The sequence below is a fragment of the Coregonus clupeaformis genome, chromosome 16, assembly GCF_020615455.1.
Source record: "Coregonus clupeaformis isolate EN_2021a chromosome 16, ASM2061545v1, whole genome shotgun sequence".
Taxonomy (NCBI): Eukaryota; Metazoa; Chordata; class Actinopteri; order Salmoniformes; family Salmonidae; genus Coregonus; species Coregonus clupeaformis.
This window is the reverse complement of record NC_059207.1, coordinates 51,039,958-51,058,782: the sequence shown is the minus strand read 5'-3', so window position 1 is coordinate 51,058,782 and position 18,825 is coordinate 51,039,958. Positions and strand designations below refer to the sequence as shown.

The window sequence follows — 18,825 nt, the reverse complement described above, 5'->3', positions numbered from 1 at the left end:
GAAGGCAAAATATTTGGATACTTTAGTGGCAGCCTTATCCCTAGATGCAGAGAAAGCCTTTGATGGGGTGTGCTGGGACTACCTGCATTATACTATGAACACATTTGGATTTGGACCGGGCTTTCAGAATATTATTCAACTTATGTACAACAACCCCAAATCCATAGTAGTCACTAACGGACTACGATCATCTCAATTTTCAGTAGGACGGGGCACGTAACAAGGTGACTGTCTCTCGCCTGTCCTATTTATTATAGCATTAGAACAGGGGTGTCAAACGTACGGCCCGCGGGCCGGATCAGGCCCGCAAACGGGTTTAATCCGGCCCGCGAGATAAAAAAATAAAAATATAATAATAATTGTAAAGTATAAAAATGCGCTGCAATCTTTCAATAAAATAAACTGCTGTTCCAATTGCGTCCACTGGATGGCGCAATAGCAATTGTGTTAAGCAAGCAAACTGTTTATACCGGGGCAGAGCAAGTAGGTCAAGCACGTGCAGCCAATGAGCTACTTTGTTTTGCCCGCGATATTTATTACGGCTTCTACTTTTAACATTATGTGCTTTGGCACCCTCATTGCCCCAATATGTCTCTGTCAAAAAAGAGAAAAGTGGACGCAGAGTGCAGAGTGTTCCAAGAAAATGGTAATCCTATTTAATCACGGAATTGAATGGGGAAAGCTGTATGTTTGGTGTGTTCAGAGCATGTTGCAGTGCTGAAAGAATATAACCTTCGTCGCCACTATGTGAGTCTTCATGCCGACAAATATGACAACTTTCAAGGACAGCGGAGATGAGAGAAGGTGAATGAACTGTTGGCGGGTCTGAAGAAACAGCAGTCTGTGTTTACTCACAGCCGAGACATCAGTGACGCTGCAGTGAAAGCTAGCTACCTCATTGCTAATGAAATCGCAGTGGCTTCAAAACCATTTAGTGAGGGTGAATTTGTAAAAACATGCATGATGAAGGCAGCGGAGATTGTGTGCCCTGAAAAGCGGCAGGCTTTTGCAAATATCAGCCTGACAAGAAACACAGTTGCAGACAGGATTTCCGATCTTTCAGTGGATTTGGACAGCCAGTTGAAGCAAAAAGTAAAGTCATTTATTGCGTTTTCGGTTGCAATTGATGAAAGCACGGACATTACAGATGTTGCACAACTGGCCATTTTTTCATCCGCGGAGTTGATGACACATTGACCGTCACCGAGGAGTTCGTGGAGTTGGTGCCGATGACAGATACAACGACAGCAGCTGATATTTTTACCGCACTCGTCGGCGCGCTGGACAGGGTCGGAGTGGACTGGTCCCGCGCTGTCAGCTTGGCTACAGATGGTGCGCCCTCAATGATCGGGAAAAAGCAGGCGTTGTGACAAAGTTCAGAGAGAAAGTGCAATCTGCAAATGGAGGACGTGATTTTTTGACTTTTCACTGTATTTTGCACCAGGAGGCTTTGTGTTGCAAGTCATTAAAGATGAATAACGTCGTGAAGGTGGTCATCCAAACTGTTAATTTCATCCGATCCAGAAGCCTGAATCACCGTCAGTTTGACAGCCTTCTCAGAGAGAAAGACCACATCTATGGCCTGCCATACCACACTGAGGTAAGATGGTTAAGCCGAGGTGCTGTGCTGAGGCGTTTCTTTGATTTACGAGAAGAAATTGAACAGTTCATGGAAGAAAAGGGCAAACCAGTGTTAGAATTTCATTCCGCAGAATGGATGCAGGACCTTGCATTTATGGTGGATGTTACAGAGCACCTGAATAACTTGAACAAACAGCTGCAAGGGCGCAACAAAGTTGTCACGCAGTATTATGACAGCATACGTTCTTTCAAGTTGAAGCTGTCATTGTGGGAGACGCAACTTGCCGGTGGTGATGCAGCTCACTTCCCCCTGTCTGAAAAATGTGTGCGCGACCCAACATGTGGCAGACATGAAGCGGTTCAAAGATAAAATAACGGGACTGTTACGGGAGTTTGAGCAACGCTTTCAGATTTATGTTTATATGTTTTTATGTTGATGTGCTATTGTTTTTAATTGATTTTATTTTATTTGTATATTTAACCTATTCTTGACTCTGTGGTTCTTGCACTTGTTTTGGGAACATGATTTCATTATTTTTATCTACATTTCTGCCTGAGAAATGACACCCTGATATAGTTCTGTGATCTGTGAAACAGTTCTGTTAATCACTGAGGCATTGTGTGTTTGTATGTTCTTTTTCTTTAGAATTTTCAAATAAACTTGACGTGTTTTATGATTAATAGTGATGTTGTGCTTGTACTATTTTGGACACACTGTCCTCAGGCTCCAGCTTTATGTTGTATGTTGATCGTATTAAAACAAAGAAAACAATCTGAAGTTGTTGTTTTTAAGTTATATATACCATGATTTTTCCGGTCCGGCCCACTTGGGAATAGATTTTCCTCCATGTGGCCCCTGAGCTAAAATGAGTTTGACACCCCTGCATTAGAACCATTAGCCGAAGCCATTAGGCTGCATCAGTCAATGAAAGTGGTTAATATGTGAGGTAGGGAGAATTAACTACTGCTTTATGCAGACGACATATTGCTATTAATGTCAGACCCCCAACTCTCCATATCTCCTTTACTGGACCTAGTAAATGCATTTTCAGTGATATCGGGCTATAAAATAAACTGGACCAAATCTGAAGTAATGTCCCTATCAAAACATTGTCTGAGAAATGACTTCCTCAGCTGGAGGTTTCAATGGGTCCCTAAAAACTTGAGGTACCTGGGGATCGCTTTAAATCCTGGTCTAGAGAACATGATTTCTGAAAAACTTGATCCATTATTGAACAAAATTTTACTCCAGTTTAAGAGCTGGGATAAGCTACAAATCTCATTATGGGGTAGGATACAGGTTATAAAGATGGTCATAGCTCCTAAACTGAATTACGTCATCAGCATGTTACCACTATCCATACCTGTCTCTACTTTTAAATCCATAGATAAAATTATTACTGAGTTTATTTGGGCTGGTAAAAGGGCCAGGATGAAACCAGCGAGATTACAGGCAAACACTGAGAAGGGAGGATTAAAGCTCCCTAACATGCAATTATATCAATAAGCCTTTATAACTGCCCAAATAGGCTCTCTCTTAATTTAGAACTCGACTTGGCCAATTTGGGTGGACATGGAAGATGAACGTAATGCCCCATTCAGAGCATCAGATTATTTGAGTCAACAAAAGGTGGGACTGCAGAATCCAATAATGTCCCATACTAAAAATATATGGAGTCAGATTCATAAGAGAGAGAGATCTTCACCTTTCTTGACAAGCTCTGCTTCATTATGGAACAACCCTAAATTGAAAATCGGGGGACACATGGTTTTCTGGAAACATTGGTATAGAAAGGGGATAAAGAACATTGGTTGTCTATATCAAGAACACATTTACCTCTTTTGAAGAACTAAGGGCCAAGTATAATTTACAGAAACAAGACTTTTGGAGATATCTCCAGCTTAGGTAGGACAGAATAACAACACATTCCCAGTACATTCCGATATGTGTTAAGATAGAAATCCTTTGCAAATTACCACATACTGCAGGGTTTATATATAACCACCTTTTAATAGGTGGATTTAATGGAACTTATAAGGGCTTAAAGGCCTTATAGGAAAAATACTTTAACATTTGGAGAGGAGGAATGGAATATAATAGTACAACAGATGCTCCTCCCTATGAGAGATGCCCGGTCCAAGCTGATTCAATTTAAAGTGTTCAATAGGATTTATTGGACAGAATAGGTTTGATAGAATCTATTTGGCCTATTTTGATAGAATCCAACCTATGCTGGAGATGTCAGTCAAGTACAGGTGACATGATCCGTATGTTCTGTAACTGTCCAAGCTTGCATACTTTTTGGCAGAAGGTAATGGAAAAGATTGGGGATATTCTGGGTACCACAATACTTGTAAATCCTGCTTTACTATTACTGAATATCACTAAGGATATTGATAGACTGAGAAGCTCATATTTAAACTGGCTAAAAGTTGCTCTAACCACAGCCAAAATAGTCATGAGGAGACACTGGAGGGAGAAGGACCCTCCCTCATATAAGGAATGGTATATAGCCTTGGCAGAAGCAGCTTCATATGAAAGATTGATTTATAAAATGAATGGTAAACTCTAACTTTTCTGACATCTGGGGACATTTTCACTCAGCGATAGAAAGAGAACAATATGTAATGGCCTGATAGACTACAGACATACATAGATGAATGGTAGGGGAGGGTAGTTTGTTTTGTTTGTTTAGTTTTTCCTTTTGTTGTAATAGTTGTTATTGGGGGGGGGGGCTTGTTCTAGAATGGATTAGGTTGGTTTTTTTCCCTCGTCGGTCTGCACGCGGTGCCCCATGGTGGCGGGGCGGGGACAGGTTTGGGGAGCTTTTTTCGCATTGTCATTGTGGGGTGTTGTGTGTGGATTGATGAGGACGTTTTTTTAATTTGGTCCGTTTTGGAGTGGGGCTGTGGCGTGGCTGGGTGGGTGTGTGTGTGTGGGGGGGGTGCTTTCCGAATGCACTGTATATTCATGTCTGTGACGTTATTGTTTAATGCCAAATGTAATTCGATTGCATTGTTGTTATATCGTGAAAGAAAACTATAAAAATAAAAGATTAGCTGGCTAATCACTAGCACGATGACTCGAGATTGTTGATGAGACCTGTGTTCATTTTCTATAGCCTAATGCCTGCTACAAGAAGTTAGTCATTATTAGTGAATGTGCATTATGCATGGTTCTAGTTGAATTTGTAACAAAGGGCATTTTCATAGACCGACTATTTTGATAAAATAATTAAATTATTAGTGGGTCTTATGGTTGTGGAAGGCTTATATTTAGCCTAGGTATAACCACAATACCTGAATTCATTAGATTGTTGCTGACTGTTTCAAATGCAGTGTAGTTGACCTTTTAATTGTACAACAACGCTTATTTAGGGAAAACATTTAAAAAATTGAGATATACTGTAGATCATGAATCGCCCATAAATTAGAAAAAAATCTGGATATGATTTTTATGCCATATCACCCAGCCCTAGAGTGTGTCTGGTATGAGTTGTGTAGGTGGTTAGTTTGTGTGTCTATGTGCCTGGTAAGAGTTGTGTCTGCCTGCTGTCTTTATAATCATGTGAGTGTAGTAATGGGAGACATGGAGATGGAGAGGCCATGTGTTGACAGAATGTGACAGAGTAGTTATGGGTAGTCTGCTACTGTATAAAGGGCAGGGGCTGTCTTAGAAGTCTGTCTCAGGCTGTTGAATTATGAGAGTACTGACGACTGACTTTATGGCCTTGAGTAAAGCTCAATATACACCAACCACAACACAGTCTGTCCTTGAGTCAGAAGACACATGCATGTGTTTTTGTTTTCCACCCCTGTTATTAAATGTTAGGTTTAACCTCAGCAGCAATTGTTAAAAACTACAGTAGAAGATACAGTATGTACGCATGATGAGTTGAGTTGGATACTGTACAAAAATATACTGTACAAGCATGCAATCATGGCTTTGTATAAGGGCTTATTTTGATTCTAGCCGTAACACCTTAACTCCAAGTTGTATGTTTACAGTTGGTCTTGTACGTATATTTGCCAACCCATGGAACATCCAGTCCAGACTCAGATTCCTTAGACATTCATAAAGGTTTGGCGAATACCAGAGGTATTCTTAGAATGGCCCTTGTACTCTTCAGTATATGCAACTCTCCTGGCGAACTCTCCACTGGAGCAGTGGTGTTATCAGTGTTTTATGCCATGCCTCCTCCTGCGTAGTTTACCCAAATAAGTTTTTTTATTTTAACAGGAGCTCTCTCTCTTGCTTTCTCTCGTGCTCTCTCTCTCTTTCTCTCTCTCGCCTAGTCTCATTCCATGTGGTCACTGAGCCTGTTAGGAGGAGCCGCAGCCACATGGCTCTGAAGTTCAGGACCTGGGCGAGACGCAGGCAGGTGGGAGGAGAGTAGCATGCAAATGAACACAGAGCGAAGTCCAACCAGTTAGAGCCACAGCCCAGAGCCACATACACCATACAGTGTGGTAAACACATCACATTTTGTCCAAATTCACACTCAAGTCACAAGAGGAAAGATGACAAAATGGTATTGGAGGTTAACTATAAACTGTGCTAGACTGACCCATTTGGCAGTGCCCCTCAAAGATTCCCAACTCCAAGTTTCAAGTTTTAATGTCACATGCACAAGTACAGTGAAATACCTTTCTTGCAAACTCAAAACCCAACAATGCAATAATCAATAACAATGTAATACTAGAAAAAACACATGAAATGAGAACAAATATGAAGAACACAATAAGTAAGTAAGTAAGTGTACTGTATACAGGGTCAGTTCCAATACCATATTTACAATGTGCAGGGATACTCCATACTGGAGTGATGGAGGTATACTGAACAAAAATATAAACGCAACATGTAAAGTGTTGGTCCCATGTTTCATGAGCTGAAAAAAAAGATCCCAGTAATATTTCATACGCACAAAAAGCTTATTTCTCTCAAATTTGGTGCACAAATGTGTTTATATTCCTATTAGTGAGCATTTCTCCTTTGCCAAGATAATTCATCCACCTAAAATGTGTGGCATATCAAGAAGCTGATTAAACAGCATGATCATTGCACCGGTACCACTTGCCATGCGGAAGCAGAGAGAACAGTAATGGGCTTGGGTGGTTGAAGTCTTTAACGATCTTCCGGACCTTTTTTCCACACTGCCTGATATAGAGGTCCTGGATGGCAGGGAGCTCAGCCCCTGTAATGTACTGGGCTGTCCCCACCACCCTTTGTAGCGCCATGCAATCGAGTGCGGTGCTATTGCCATACCAGGCAGTGATGCAGCCAGTCAAGATGCTCTCAATGGTACAGCCGTAGAGCTTTTTGAGGATTTGAGGGCCCATGCCAAACTTTTTTAACCTCCTGAGGGGGAAGAGCCGCTGTCGTGTGTGTGTTTGGACCATTTTAAGTCTTTAGTGAAATGGACACCGAGGAACTTGAAGCTCTCGACCTACTCAACATCGACAGGGCTGCAGTGGAGCAGGTCGAGAGCTTTAAGTGGGGGCCTTAGAGTTCTTGGGGACAGGAATGATTGGGGTCATCTTAAAACATGGTGTGTGTGTGTGTGTGTGTGTGTGTGTGTGCAGCCCAGTTGAACTGCCTGCACACCAGAGTATGTGAGCGGAGTGGAGCTGGAGTGGAGCGAGGAGCAGAGCGATCCAAATTTGACTGGAGCGCAGAGCGAGATTCCCAAAGGCTGGAGCGTTGGCCTTCTCGTCTGCTCCAATTTCGCTCCAGTAGCACTCACTTCATGAGCTCAGGGCATGTCCGGCCCAGCATGCATTTGTAGTCTACTTGTGTGCTACTATAGCCCCTTGCTTTAGCTACTGTCATGGAGTTCGCTAAATATTTTTATAGGTGCAAAATCAAGGTGACTTACAAAGTTGAGGAGCAAGAGAGGGAGTGCGGTGATGTAGTGTCCACAACTAAAGACACGTATCCCAAAAGCAGTCTTTTGACTCAAGTTTGCCAAAAAGCACCTGGATGATCATCAAGACTTCTATGTTCTATGGACAGATGATTCAAAAGTATAACTTTTTGGACGACATGGTTCCAGTAATGCCTGGCGAAAACCAAACACTGCATTCCACAGTAAGAACATCATACCAAAGGTCAAGCATGGTGGTGGTGGTGTGATGGTTTGGGGATGCTTTGCTGCCTCAGGACCTGGACGACTTGCCTTAATAGAAGGAACCATGAATTCTGCTCTGTATCAGAGAATTCTACAGGAGAATGTCAGACCATCCGTCTGTGAGCTGAAGCTGAAGCGCAGCTGGGTCATGCAGCAAGACAATGATCCAAAACACACAATCAAGTCTACATGAAAATTGGTAAAAAGCAACTAATTGGACATTTTGGAATGGCCTAGTCAAAGTCGAGACCTAATCCCAATTGAGATGAAATGTAAATGTTGTGGCAGGACTTGAAACGAGCAGTTCATGCTTGAAAACCCACACATCACGGAGTTAAAACAGTTCTGCATGGAAGAGTGGGCCAACATTCCTCCACAGCGACGTGAGAGACTGATCAACAACTACAGGAAGCATTTGGTTGGAGTCATTGCAGCTAAAGGTGGCACAACCTGTTATTGAGTGTAAGGGGGCAATTACTTTTTCACACAGGGGAGCTCCCATACTTGTATTTTCGTCAGTAGTCTGAATGACTCTCATAACCAGGGAGGAATTTGATAGAGGGGGGGAAAAATTGAGGATGTTTTTACTCAATCAGTGACCGACGCTAACCCTTACCATAATGACTGAGTCATGCTGCCCCTTGAAAAGATCACCTGAAATATCTCTGCCTGCTCTCCTTTGTACTTATACCTTTTCAATACGTGTCCACTCTTTCTCTCAGGTACCTTTTTGATCATCTCTGTTTGGTCTCTAAGAGTTTCTCCTCTCCTCTGTTTCAGACACTCGTCTGCTGAGATCAGGAGACACTTTGGTGGGACGAATGGCTCCCCTCAGGTCTCCAAGCAACACAGTCGTCATGGCTCCAACACATCTGCCTCCGTGTGCTTCACCGTGGTGAGTTACAGTACTACCACAACTAACTGTACCTTTTCATGGGTAGCAGCAAATAGCACTACGGTATAATATTTAGCTACCCTAAGGAGATGGATTCTGAGTGAGACTCTCAGACAGTATTTTGTGCTGTAGGCCTAAAAATGTAATCCTAAAGAGGGATTTTGTCCCACCAGACATTGTGACCCCTCACTTATTCTCTGTCTCTACTCGCTCTCTCTCGTACTAAGTGCACTAATACCTCTCTATATTTGACAGGCTTAAGGCGTCAGGATTTACTGTAAGTCTCTCCATATCTCTCTGACTTTAGGCTTCAGCCCTTTGATATGTCTCTGTCAGCTGACTAGGCCAGAGGAGGGAGAGTTGGCCCATCCCTTAGTTATTATTATGGTCAATGTCCAACCTGCTTGGGAAATTGGTCAGGGCTCAGGCTACTGTAGAGAGCCTGTAGTCCCCTGTAGCTCAGTTGGTAGAGCATGGCGCTTGCAATGCCAGGGTTGTGCGTTCGTTTCCCATGGGGGGGCCAGTATGAAAATGTATGCACTCACTTAACTGTAAGTCGCTCTGGATAAGAGCGTCTGCTAAATGACAAAAAATAAATAAAAAATATGGGACAGCCTGCTTACCTTCCAGCTTACACTGGCAAATATGTAATATCTGTGGATTTGCAATGCGGGAGTGCGGTTTTTAATAACATAATCTGCATGTTGATATTTTCCCATGGTGCATCATCAGTGGAGGAGCTCAGTGGAGCTGCAGGCAGATGTGTGGGATGATGATTATTGTTATGATTCATCTCTATTTTTAGGACTTATAATGATGAGTATTGTTATTAGTTAATAATAATTTCCAAAATGATGGATGACGTGTGTGTGTGTGTGTGTTGCGCTTGTCTGTGCGTGCCCACTTTTGTGAGAGTGTACACTTGCTTGTGTGTGTGGTGGGGTTCTGTCTCTAGAAACACGAGATGATTGGTGGAGGCCTTGTTGATGTCACTTCCTGTAGTCAAGTGTTTTACCTCGCTTGTGTTTACCACCGCTCCGTACCAAATCAGCTCCTTGTCACTTCCCTTACCTACTTCATGTAGAGACCTAAAAACATTGGATAGGTACAGTGGGGAAAAAAGTATTTAGTCAGCCACCAATTGTGCAAGTTCTCCCACTTAAAAAGATGAGGCCTGTAATTTTCATCATAGGTACACGTCAACTATGACAGACAAATTGAGAATTTCTTTCCAGAAAATCACATTGTAGGATTTTTAATGAATTTATTTGCAAATTATGGTGGAAAATAAGTATTTGGTCACCTACAAACAAGCAAGATTTCTGGCTCTCACAGACCTGTAACTTCTTCTTTAAGAGGCTCCTCTGTCCTCCACACGTTACCTGTATTAATGGCACCTGTTTGAACTTGTTATCAGTATAAAAGACACCCGTCCACAACCTCAAACAGTCAGGACTATTTGCACTGCCCCCCCACCCCATCCTTTTTACGCTGCTGCTACTCTGTTAATTATTTATGCATAGTCACTTTAACTCTACCCACATGTACATATTACCTCAACTACCTCAACTAGCCGGTGCCCCCGCACATTGACTCTGCAACGGTACCCCCCTGTATATATAGCCTCCCTACTGTCACTTTATTTTTACTTCTGCTCTTTTTTCTCTCAACACTTTTTTTGTTGTTTTATTTTTACTCTTTTTGTAAAAAATAAATGCACTGTTGGTTAAGGGCTGTAAGTAAGCATTTCACTGTAATGTCTGCACCTGTTGTATTCGGCGCATGTGACCAATAAAATTTTATTTTATTTGACACTCCAAACTCCACTATGGCCAAGACCAAAGAGCTGTCAAAGGACACCAGAAACAAAATTTTAGACCTGCACCAGGCTGGGAAGACTGAATCTGCAATAGGTAAGCAGCTTGGTTTGAAGAAATCAACTGTGGGAGCAATTATTAGGAAATGGAAGACATACAAGACCACTGATAATCTCCCTCGATCTGGGGCTCCACGCAAGATCTCACCCCGTGGGGTCAAAATGATCACAAGAACGGTGAGCAAAAATCCCAGAACCACACGGGGGGACCTAGTGAATGACCTGCAGAGAGCTGGGACCAAAGTAACAAAGCCTACCATCAGTAACACACTACGCCGCCAGGGACTCAAATCCTGCAGTGCCAGACGTGTCCCCCTGCTTAAGCCAGTACATGTCCAGGCCCGTCTGAAGTTTGCTGAGTGCATTTGGATGATCCAGAAGAGGATTGGGAGAATGTCATATGGTCAGATGAAACCAAAATAGAACTTTTTGGTCAAAACTCAACTCGTTGTGTTTGGAGGACAAAGAATGCTGAGTTGCATCCAAAGAACACCATACCTACTGTGAAGCATGGGGGTGGAAACATCATGCTTTGGGGCTGTTTTTCTGCAAAGGGACCAGGGACGACTGATCCGTGTAAAGGAAAGAATGAATGGGGCCATGTATCGTGAGATTTTGAGTGAAAACCTCCTTCCATCAGCAAGGGCATTGAAGATGAAACGTGGCTGGGTCTTTCAGCATGACAATGATCCCAAACACACCGCCCGGGCAACGAAGGAGTGGCTTCGTAATAAGTATTTCAAGGTCCTGGAGTGGCCTAGCCAGTCTCCAGATCTCAACCCCATAGAAAATCTTTGGAGGGAGTTGAAAGTCCGTGATGCCCAGCGACAGCCCCAAAACATCACTGCTCTAGAGGAGATCTGCATGGAGGAATGGGCCAAAATACCAGCAACAGTGTGTGAAAACCTTGTGAAGACTTACAGAAAACGTTTGACCTGTGTCATTGCCAACAAAGGGTATATAACAAAGTATTGAGAAACTTTTGTTATTGACCAAATACTTATTTTCCACCATAATTTGCAAATAAATTCCTTAAAAATCCTACAATGTGATTTTCTGGAATTTCTTTCTCATTTTGTCTGTCATAGTTGACGTGTAACTATGATGACTATTACAGGCCTCTCTCATCTTTTTAAGTGGGAGAACTTGCACAATTGGTGGCTGACTAAATACTTTTTTCCCCCCACTGTATTAGCAAAATGTTGATGGCTCCACTTTGCCCTCTGAAAGGCTAGGAGTAATTCCACTATGTTGCTTATACCTATCCACTCCTTTCACATCTACACAAGTGCCTTGGGGTAGGGGCTAGGAGTCACTTTGGAATTGGGTCTGAGAGTCCCTGAGTCTTGTGAGACTCTTCTTGTTTCCGGAATGTACCATTTTGTCAACTTCCCTCGTACATGTTGAATATTCAGCAAGGTAAGTCTACTTCCAATTCATTGTACCTGTGTTGTTATATTTCTACTAACAGTCATCTTGAGACTTACACTTTTATGTTTAAGATGTGTGTGTGTAAGCAGCCAGTGTTGAGTTTAGAGGCAGGTAATGTGTTGTTAGACTGGGTATTTGGTACAGCCTGTGTGTAGTAGTTTCCTCTTAGGGATGTAGGTTACTGGTTACTCATAAGTATATAAAAAAATATATATATATATATATATATATATATATATATATATATATATATATATATATATATATATTGGACAAAACACTACACACCCCAAGACAAAACAACAAATGTGTATATTAGTAGTATTAATAGTCTGACTGCTGGTATGGACAACAGCCTGTTGCTGGCCCAGCTGAGAGCATTGCTCCATAGTGCAGCATGCCTGGGAGTTAGGACAGAGGTATGCGTAGATTTGCATTTATTTGTTTAATTTGGCTCCCATGCTAAGGAAGGGAAAGAGAACATACAGTATATTATGAAAGGAGATATGTAGCCATGATTCCCCAAACATTTAAATGTCTGAGGTTCACTCAAATATCTTAGGGAGTCTTAGGATGCTTGTCCAGATTCACTCCTCACACTAAACAAAATACAACCAATGAAGCCTTGTACCATCTGGTAAGGACATACCATTTATTTTGAATGCATCATCACCCTCTTTTTTTTGGTCTCTTTTTTTGTCTTTCTATCTACCTCTGGTCTTTCTCTCTGTGTTGCAAGTTCCTGTTTTCCACCTAGCATGGCACTGGTGTAGTAAAAAACTCCACGGATTATGTAAAAAACATGTCAGAGCAAAAGGAATCCAGGACTGCTTTCACCTCTGTTTAACACTCTGCGGCATTTCTTTTCCTTTTTCTTATTTCTTTTATTTTCTCTTCTCTTTTTCTTTTCTTTTCTTTCTTTGACACTTGGCACTGAGTCTTGTTGCAGAGAGCAGCATTTACAAAACAGATGGAAGCACAACAGTTCACTTTCTTTTTCTGGACACTAACATTTTCATTTTAGTCCGCTGTGATCAATGTAACAAATCTAGGCTTTGGAACATTGCTCACTGAAGCAGCCGGATGTATGATCAGATATGTGGTCGTCGTATGCACAGGTTCAGCTCTACAGCCCTCTCTCAGAAACACCTGCACTACCCTCCTGTCATGCCATGCCCTCACATACAGTCCATAGAAATGAAGAATGATACAGATCTGGAATACATGCAGTATCACTATGATGCAGCCTCTCATCTACGATAGTCATCTGATGGCCTTCTCTGGTGACAAAAAGCATGTTTATTTCTTTGACTCTTTTATCACAGACTTGTGTGGGATAAGGCTGTAGGTGTGAAGTTGTTGCATTGCCAGCTTTTCTGAAGGGCTCTCCAGATTATTCTCCATTCAGATCCTCTTTGCTTGAGTTGTCTTACTACATTATCGCTATTTTTACAACAGTAAACTGGAGTTCTTAAAGGCCTATTGAAGGTTTCCGAGCCACACTTCACAGATTACCATATAATAATTGAACTACTGTATATGTAACCACACAGTTACTGCTCTAGTGATGTAATTAGAAGAGAATTTGGCAAGTGCCATTGTATTACCATTGTTTTTGTATTATGTGCGTGTCTTACAGCTTCCATGTTTAGAGTAATTCCATTGAAGACCACAGTAGTTACAGAGTACCTACACAGTATAACACCAACTGAACAAAACTGTTTTTGTCTGTAATGATGTTCCACACATGACACTTCTCACGTCAATCATATGAACTGTCATGAAGGGTCAGTCACCCCTTAGGATAGGGAGTTATAGGGGCATAGTTCCCCAGGGGTTGCAGAGGGTTAGACTCTTATGAGGAGGATTAATGGACTAATGTGATAGGAATGGATAATGGTCTATCTAAATGTAAAGTTTCCATCTAAAGGTATGTAAAGTTCCTCAAACTCTCTATATGAGCTCAGTCCACTCATTCCTGACAGGTCTGAGGTTGTTGACAGCAGAGTTGTGATCCAACCTGTCCTCCTCCTCCTCCCAGCGCTGTAATATTTGGATATGACGGAGGGTTATAGAAAGTCCCTGTGCTGTACCCAGGCCTTCAAGGATGATTAATCTTTCTGTTTTTCATTCATTTCTCTCTCTCTGTCTCTGTCTCTGTCTCTGTCTCCGTCTCTCTCTCTCTCTCTGCCTCTTAAATGTTTTTGTTGTTAAATTCTTGGTATGCTTCAAGTCCAGGCATTCCTTTCATTGAAGCCAAGGAATACATATCTGGCTCTAACCTCTAGCAATTACACTTTTAGATGCAATACAGTGGGTGGATTCATAACCTTAAGAATGTCATCATGTAGTTGCGTATTATCTTTGTCTTAACCGTTTCCTGCCTGTGCACTCTGCATGAAACTAAAAAAAACGTTTATGCTTTTTCTCTCTTGCCCCTCAGGTATTTCTCTCTCTTTTCTCCCTCTACCGCTCTCTCTTTCTCAATCCATCTCTCCATCTCTCTATACAGTGGCTTGCGAAAGTATTCACCCCCCTTAGCATTTGTCCTATTTTGTTCTCTTACAACCTGGAATTAAAATGGATTTTTGGGGGGTTTGTATCATTTGATTTACACAACATGCCTACCCTTTGAAGATGCAAAATATTTTTGGTGAAAGAAATAAGACAAAAAAACAGAACTTGATCATGCATAACTATTCACCCCCCCAAAGTCAATACTTTGTAGAGCTACCTTTTGCAGCAATTACAGCTGCAAGTCTCTTGGGGTATGTTTCTATAAGCTTGGCACATCTAGCCACTGGGATTTTTGCCCATTCTTCAAGGCAAAACTGCTCCAGCTCCTTCAAGTTGGATGGGTTCCGCTGGTGTACAGCAATTTTTAAGTCATACCACATATTCTCAATTGGATTGAGGTCTGGGCTTTGACTAGGCCATTCCAAGATATTCAAATGTTTCCCCTTAAACCACTCTAGTGTAGCTTTAGCAGTATGCTTAGGGTCATTGTCCTGCTGGAAGGTGAACCGCCGTCCCAGTGTCAAATCTCTGGAAGACTGAAACAGGTTTCCCTCAATAATTCCCCTGTATTTAGTGCCATCCATCATTCCTTCAATTCTGACCAGTTTCCCAGTCCCTGCTGATGGGAAAAACATCCCCACAGCGTGATGCTGCCACCACCATGCTTCACTGTGGGGATGGTGTTCTCGGGGTGATGAGAGGCGTTGGGTTTGCGCCAGTCATACCGTTTTCCTTGATGGCCAAAAAGCTCAATTTTAGACTCATCTGACCAGAGTACCTTCTTCCATATGTTTGGGGAGTCTCCCACATGGCATTTGGCGAACACCAAATGTGTTTGCTTATTTTTTTCTTTAAGCAATGGCTTTTTTCTGCCCACTTTTCTGTAAAGCCCAGCTCTGTGGAGTGTACGGCTTAAAGTGATCCTATGGACAGATATTTCAATCTCCGCTGTTGAGATTTGCAGCTCCTTTAGGGTTATCTTTGGTCTCTTTGTTGCCTCTGATTAATGGCCTCCTTGCCTGGTCCGTGAGTTTTGGTGGGCGGCCCTCTCTTGGCAGGTTTGTTTGCCAAATTCTTTCAATTTTTTTAATAATGGATTTAATGGTGCTCCATGGGATGTTCAAAGTTCCTGATATTTTTTTATAACCCAACCCTGATCTGTACTTCTCCACAACTTTGTCCCTGACCTGTTTGGAGAGCTGTTTGGTCTTCATGGTGCCGCTTGCTTGGTGGTGCCCCTTGCTTAGTGGTGTTGCAGACTCTGGGGCCAGAGCAGGTGTGTGTATATATACTGAGATCATGTGACAGATCATGTGACACTTAGATTGCACACAGGTGGACTTTATTTAACTAATTATGTGACTTCTGAAGGTAATTGGTTGCACCAGATCTTATTTAGGGGCTTCATAGCAAAGGGGGTGAATATATAAGCACGCACCACTTTTCCGTTATTTATTTTGTATTATTTTTTTAAACAAGTTATTTTTTAAATTTCACTTCACCAATTTCGACTATTTTGTGTATGTCCATTACATGAAATCCAAATAATAATCAATTTCAATTACAGGTTGTAATGCAACAAAATAGGAAAAACGCCAAGGGGGATGAATACTTTTGCAAGGCACTGTATGTCTCCTTCTCCCCTTTTCTCTATACTATATACAGTATAGAAAACAGACTGTATATCTGTCCATTCTAGTCCCAGTCTGTGTTGTCAATGTAATACTTGTCTGTTCCTCTATTTAACCATTCCCTTCCTCCCTCTCTCTCTTTCTCCAGCCCCAGTCATATGACGCGGTGGAGCCCTTGGACCTGGAGGAGTTTCTGATGTCACAGCTGCAGAGTGGAGACTCCGCCCTCATGCAGGAGCTCGGAGATTTCCCTGACGACGACCTGGAAGTAGAACTGGTGGAGAAGGAGTGTCGGACCGTACGCCACTCTGTACCCGAGAAGGGGTGGGTTGCATGGTCACATGTTCAATATAGAGTAAAGTCAACCATACCTGTTACTATATTGCTTATGCCTGGAAAGGGCATGGGTCTAGAGTTCTGGGTTCAGCAGTGATTTAAGCCTGGCTATTTGTCCAATAGTCCCAGTAACTTTCTCCACTACGAACCTACAGTTGAAGTCGGAAGTTTACATACACCTTAGCCAAATACATTTAAACTCAGTTTCACAATTCCTGACATTTAATCCTAGTAAACATTCCCTGTCTTAGGTCAGTTAGGATCACCACTTTATTTTAAGAATGTGAAATGTCAGAATAATAGTAGAGAGAATGATTTATTTCAGTTTGTATTTCTTTCATCACATTCCCAGTGGGTCAGAAGTTTACATACACTCAATTAGTATTTGGTAGTATTGCCTTTTAAATTGTTTAACTTGGGTCAAACGTTTCGGGTAGCCTTCCACAAGCTTCCCACAATACATTTTGGCCCATTCCTCCTGACAGAGCTGGTGTAACTGAGTCAGGTTTGTAGGCCTCCTTGCTCGCACACGCTTTTTCAGTTCTGCCCACATATTTTCTATAGGATTGAGGTCAGGGCTTTGTGATGGCCACTCCAATACCTTGACTTTGTTGTCCTTAAGCCATTTTGCCACAACTTTGGAAGTATGCTTGGGGTCATTGTCCGTTTGGAAGACCCATTTGTGACCAAGCTTTAACTTCCTGATTGATGTCTTCAGTTGTTGCTTCAATATATCCACATCATTTTCCTTCCTCATGACGCCATCTATTTTATGAAGTGCACCAGTCCCTCCTGCAGCAAAGCACCCCCACAGCATGATGCTGCCACCCCCAGTGCTTCATGGTTGGGATGGTGTTCTTTGGCTTGCAAGCCTTCCCCTTTTTCCTCCAAACATAATGATGGTCATTATGGCCAAACAGTTCTATTTTTGTTTCATCAGACCAGAGGACATTTCTCCAAAAAGTACGATCTTTGTCCCCATGTGCAGTTGCAAACCGTAGTCTGGCTTCTGTTATGGCGGTTTTGAAGCAGTGGCTTCTTCCTTGCTGAGCGGCCTTTCAGGTTATGTCGATATAGGACTCGTTTTACTGTGGATATAGATACTTTTGTACCTGTTTCCTCCAGCATCTTCACAAGGTCCTTTGCTGTTGTTCTGGGATTGATTTGCACTTTTCGCACCAAAGTACGTTCATCTCTAGGAGACAGAACGCGTCTCCTTCCTGAGTGGTATGACGGCTGCGTGGTCCCATGGTGTTTATACTTGCGTACTATTGTTTGTACAGATGAACGTGGTACCTTCAGGCATTTGGAAATTGCTCCCAAGGATGAACCAGACTTGTGGAGGTCTACAATCTTTTTCTGAGGTCTTGGCTGATTTCTTTTGATTTTCCCATGATGTCAAGCAAAGAGGCACTGAGTTTGAAGGTAGGCCTTGAAATACATCCACAGGTACACCTCCAATTGACTCAAATTATGTCAATTAGCCTATCAGAAGCTTCTAAAGCCATGACATCATTTTCTGGAATTTTCCAAGCTGTTTAAAGGCGCAGTCAACTTAGTGTATGTAAACTTCTGACCCACTGGAATTGTGATACAGTGAATTATAAGTGAAATAATCTGTCTGTAAACAATTGTTGGAAAAATTACTTGTGTCATGCACAAAGTAGATGTCCTAACCAACTTGCCAAAACTATAGTTTGTTAACAAGAAATTTGTGGAGTGGTTGAAAAACAAGTTTTAATTACTCCAACCTTCCGACTTCAACTGTATATCTGTTTCAAGGGCTCCACCCACTAGTTCACTAGGTCCCACTACAATGGCTTATCATATAATAGAGAAAGCATACCTCAGAAGGCACTTATAACCCAGATAACATTCTGTCAGTGGTATCTTAGCATCTTAGGATTGTCACTCACCTTCAACATGATAGTACAGGTAATGCTGATAAGATAGGAATGCAGAAGGAGTTGAACAGATCATATGCAGGCTGTGTGTGGAGGATATTTCCGCGTGTGTGTACGTGAGTGAGTGCATACATGTGTATGCTATCGTATTTGTGTGCGTTACATCCTTCTCATTCCCTCTCTGTCCTCCTGTATCTCTATAGGGTGGAGTTGGATTCCCATGTGAGGGACTGTGTTCAGAGTTACACCCAGCCCTCGCTGATTGTCAGCAGGAGGTAAGCTTCTTATGATGACATATTCAGGGGCTGCTTTCTTTCCTCGTCTCCTCTCCTTTCCTTCACTACTGACCTGTAAAATGCTTGATGTTTGTACACTAGTAATCAATAACCCTGGAGCGCTACTTGTTGTGCAGGCGTTGGGACAATATGACTAAAGGCTGTGGAACAACAACAATTCAAGGATGCACAACAAGTTGCTCAGTCTCCAGGACCAGGGTTGGTGACCACTGGTGCAGACGACACAGTGG

At 42.2% G+C, this 18,825-nt stretch overlaps 1 protein-coding gene across 3 annotated transcripts in view; it reads left to right on the top strand.

Moving 5' to 3' along the window:
* The window catches only part of dock8 (dedicator of cytokinesis 8), a 120,182-nt gene that overhangs the window by 27,200 nt on the left and 74,157 nt on the right, over positions 1–18,825 (top strand). For 2 of the 3 annotated variants that reach the window (XM_041901428.2, XM_041901427.2), the window contains exons 2-4: positions 8,490–8,604; positions 16,208–16,383; positions 18,503–18,574. In XM_041901428.2, coding sequence (XP_041757362.1) covers positions 8,490–8,604; positions 16,208–16,383; positions 18,503–18,574 — 363 coding nt within the window. Of the gene's footprint in view, positions 1–8,489; positions 8,605–8,859; positions 8,882–16,207; positions 16,384–18,502; positions 18,575–18,825 lie in introns of those variants that run through there. The other variant, XM_041901429.1, reaches the window with a different exon arrangement.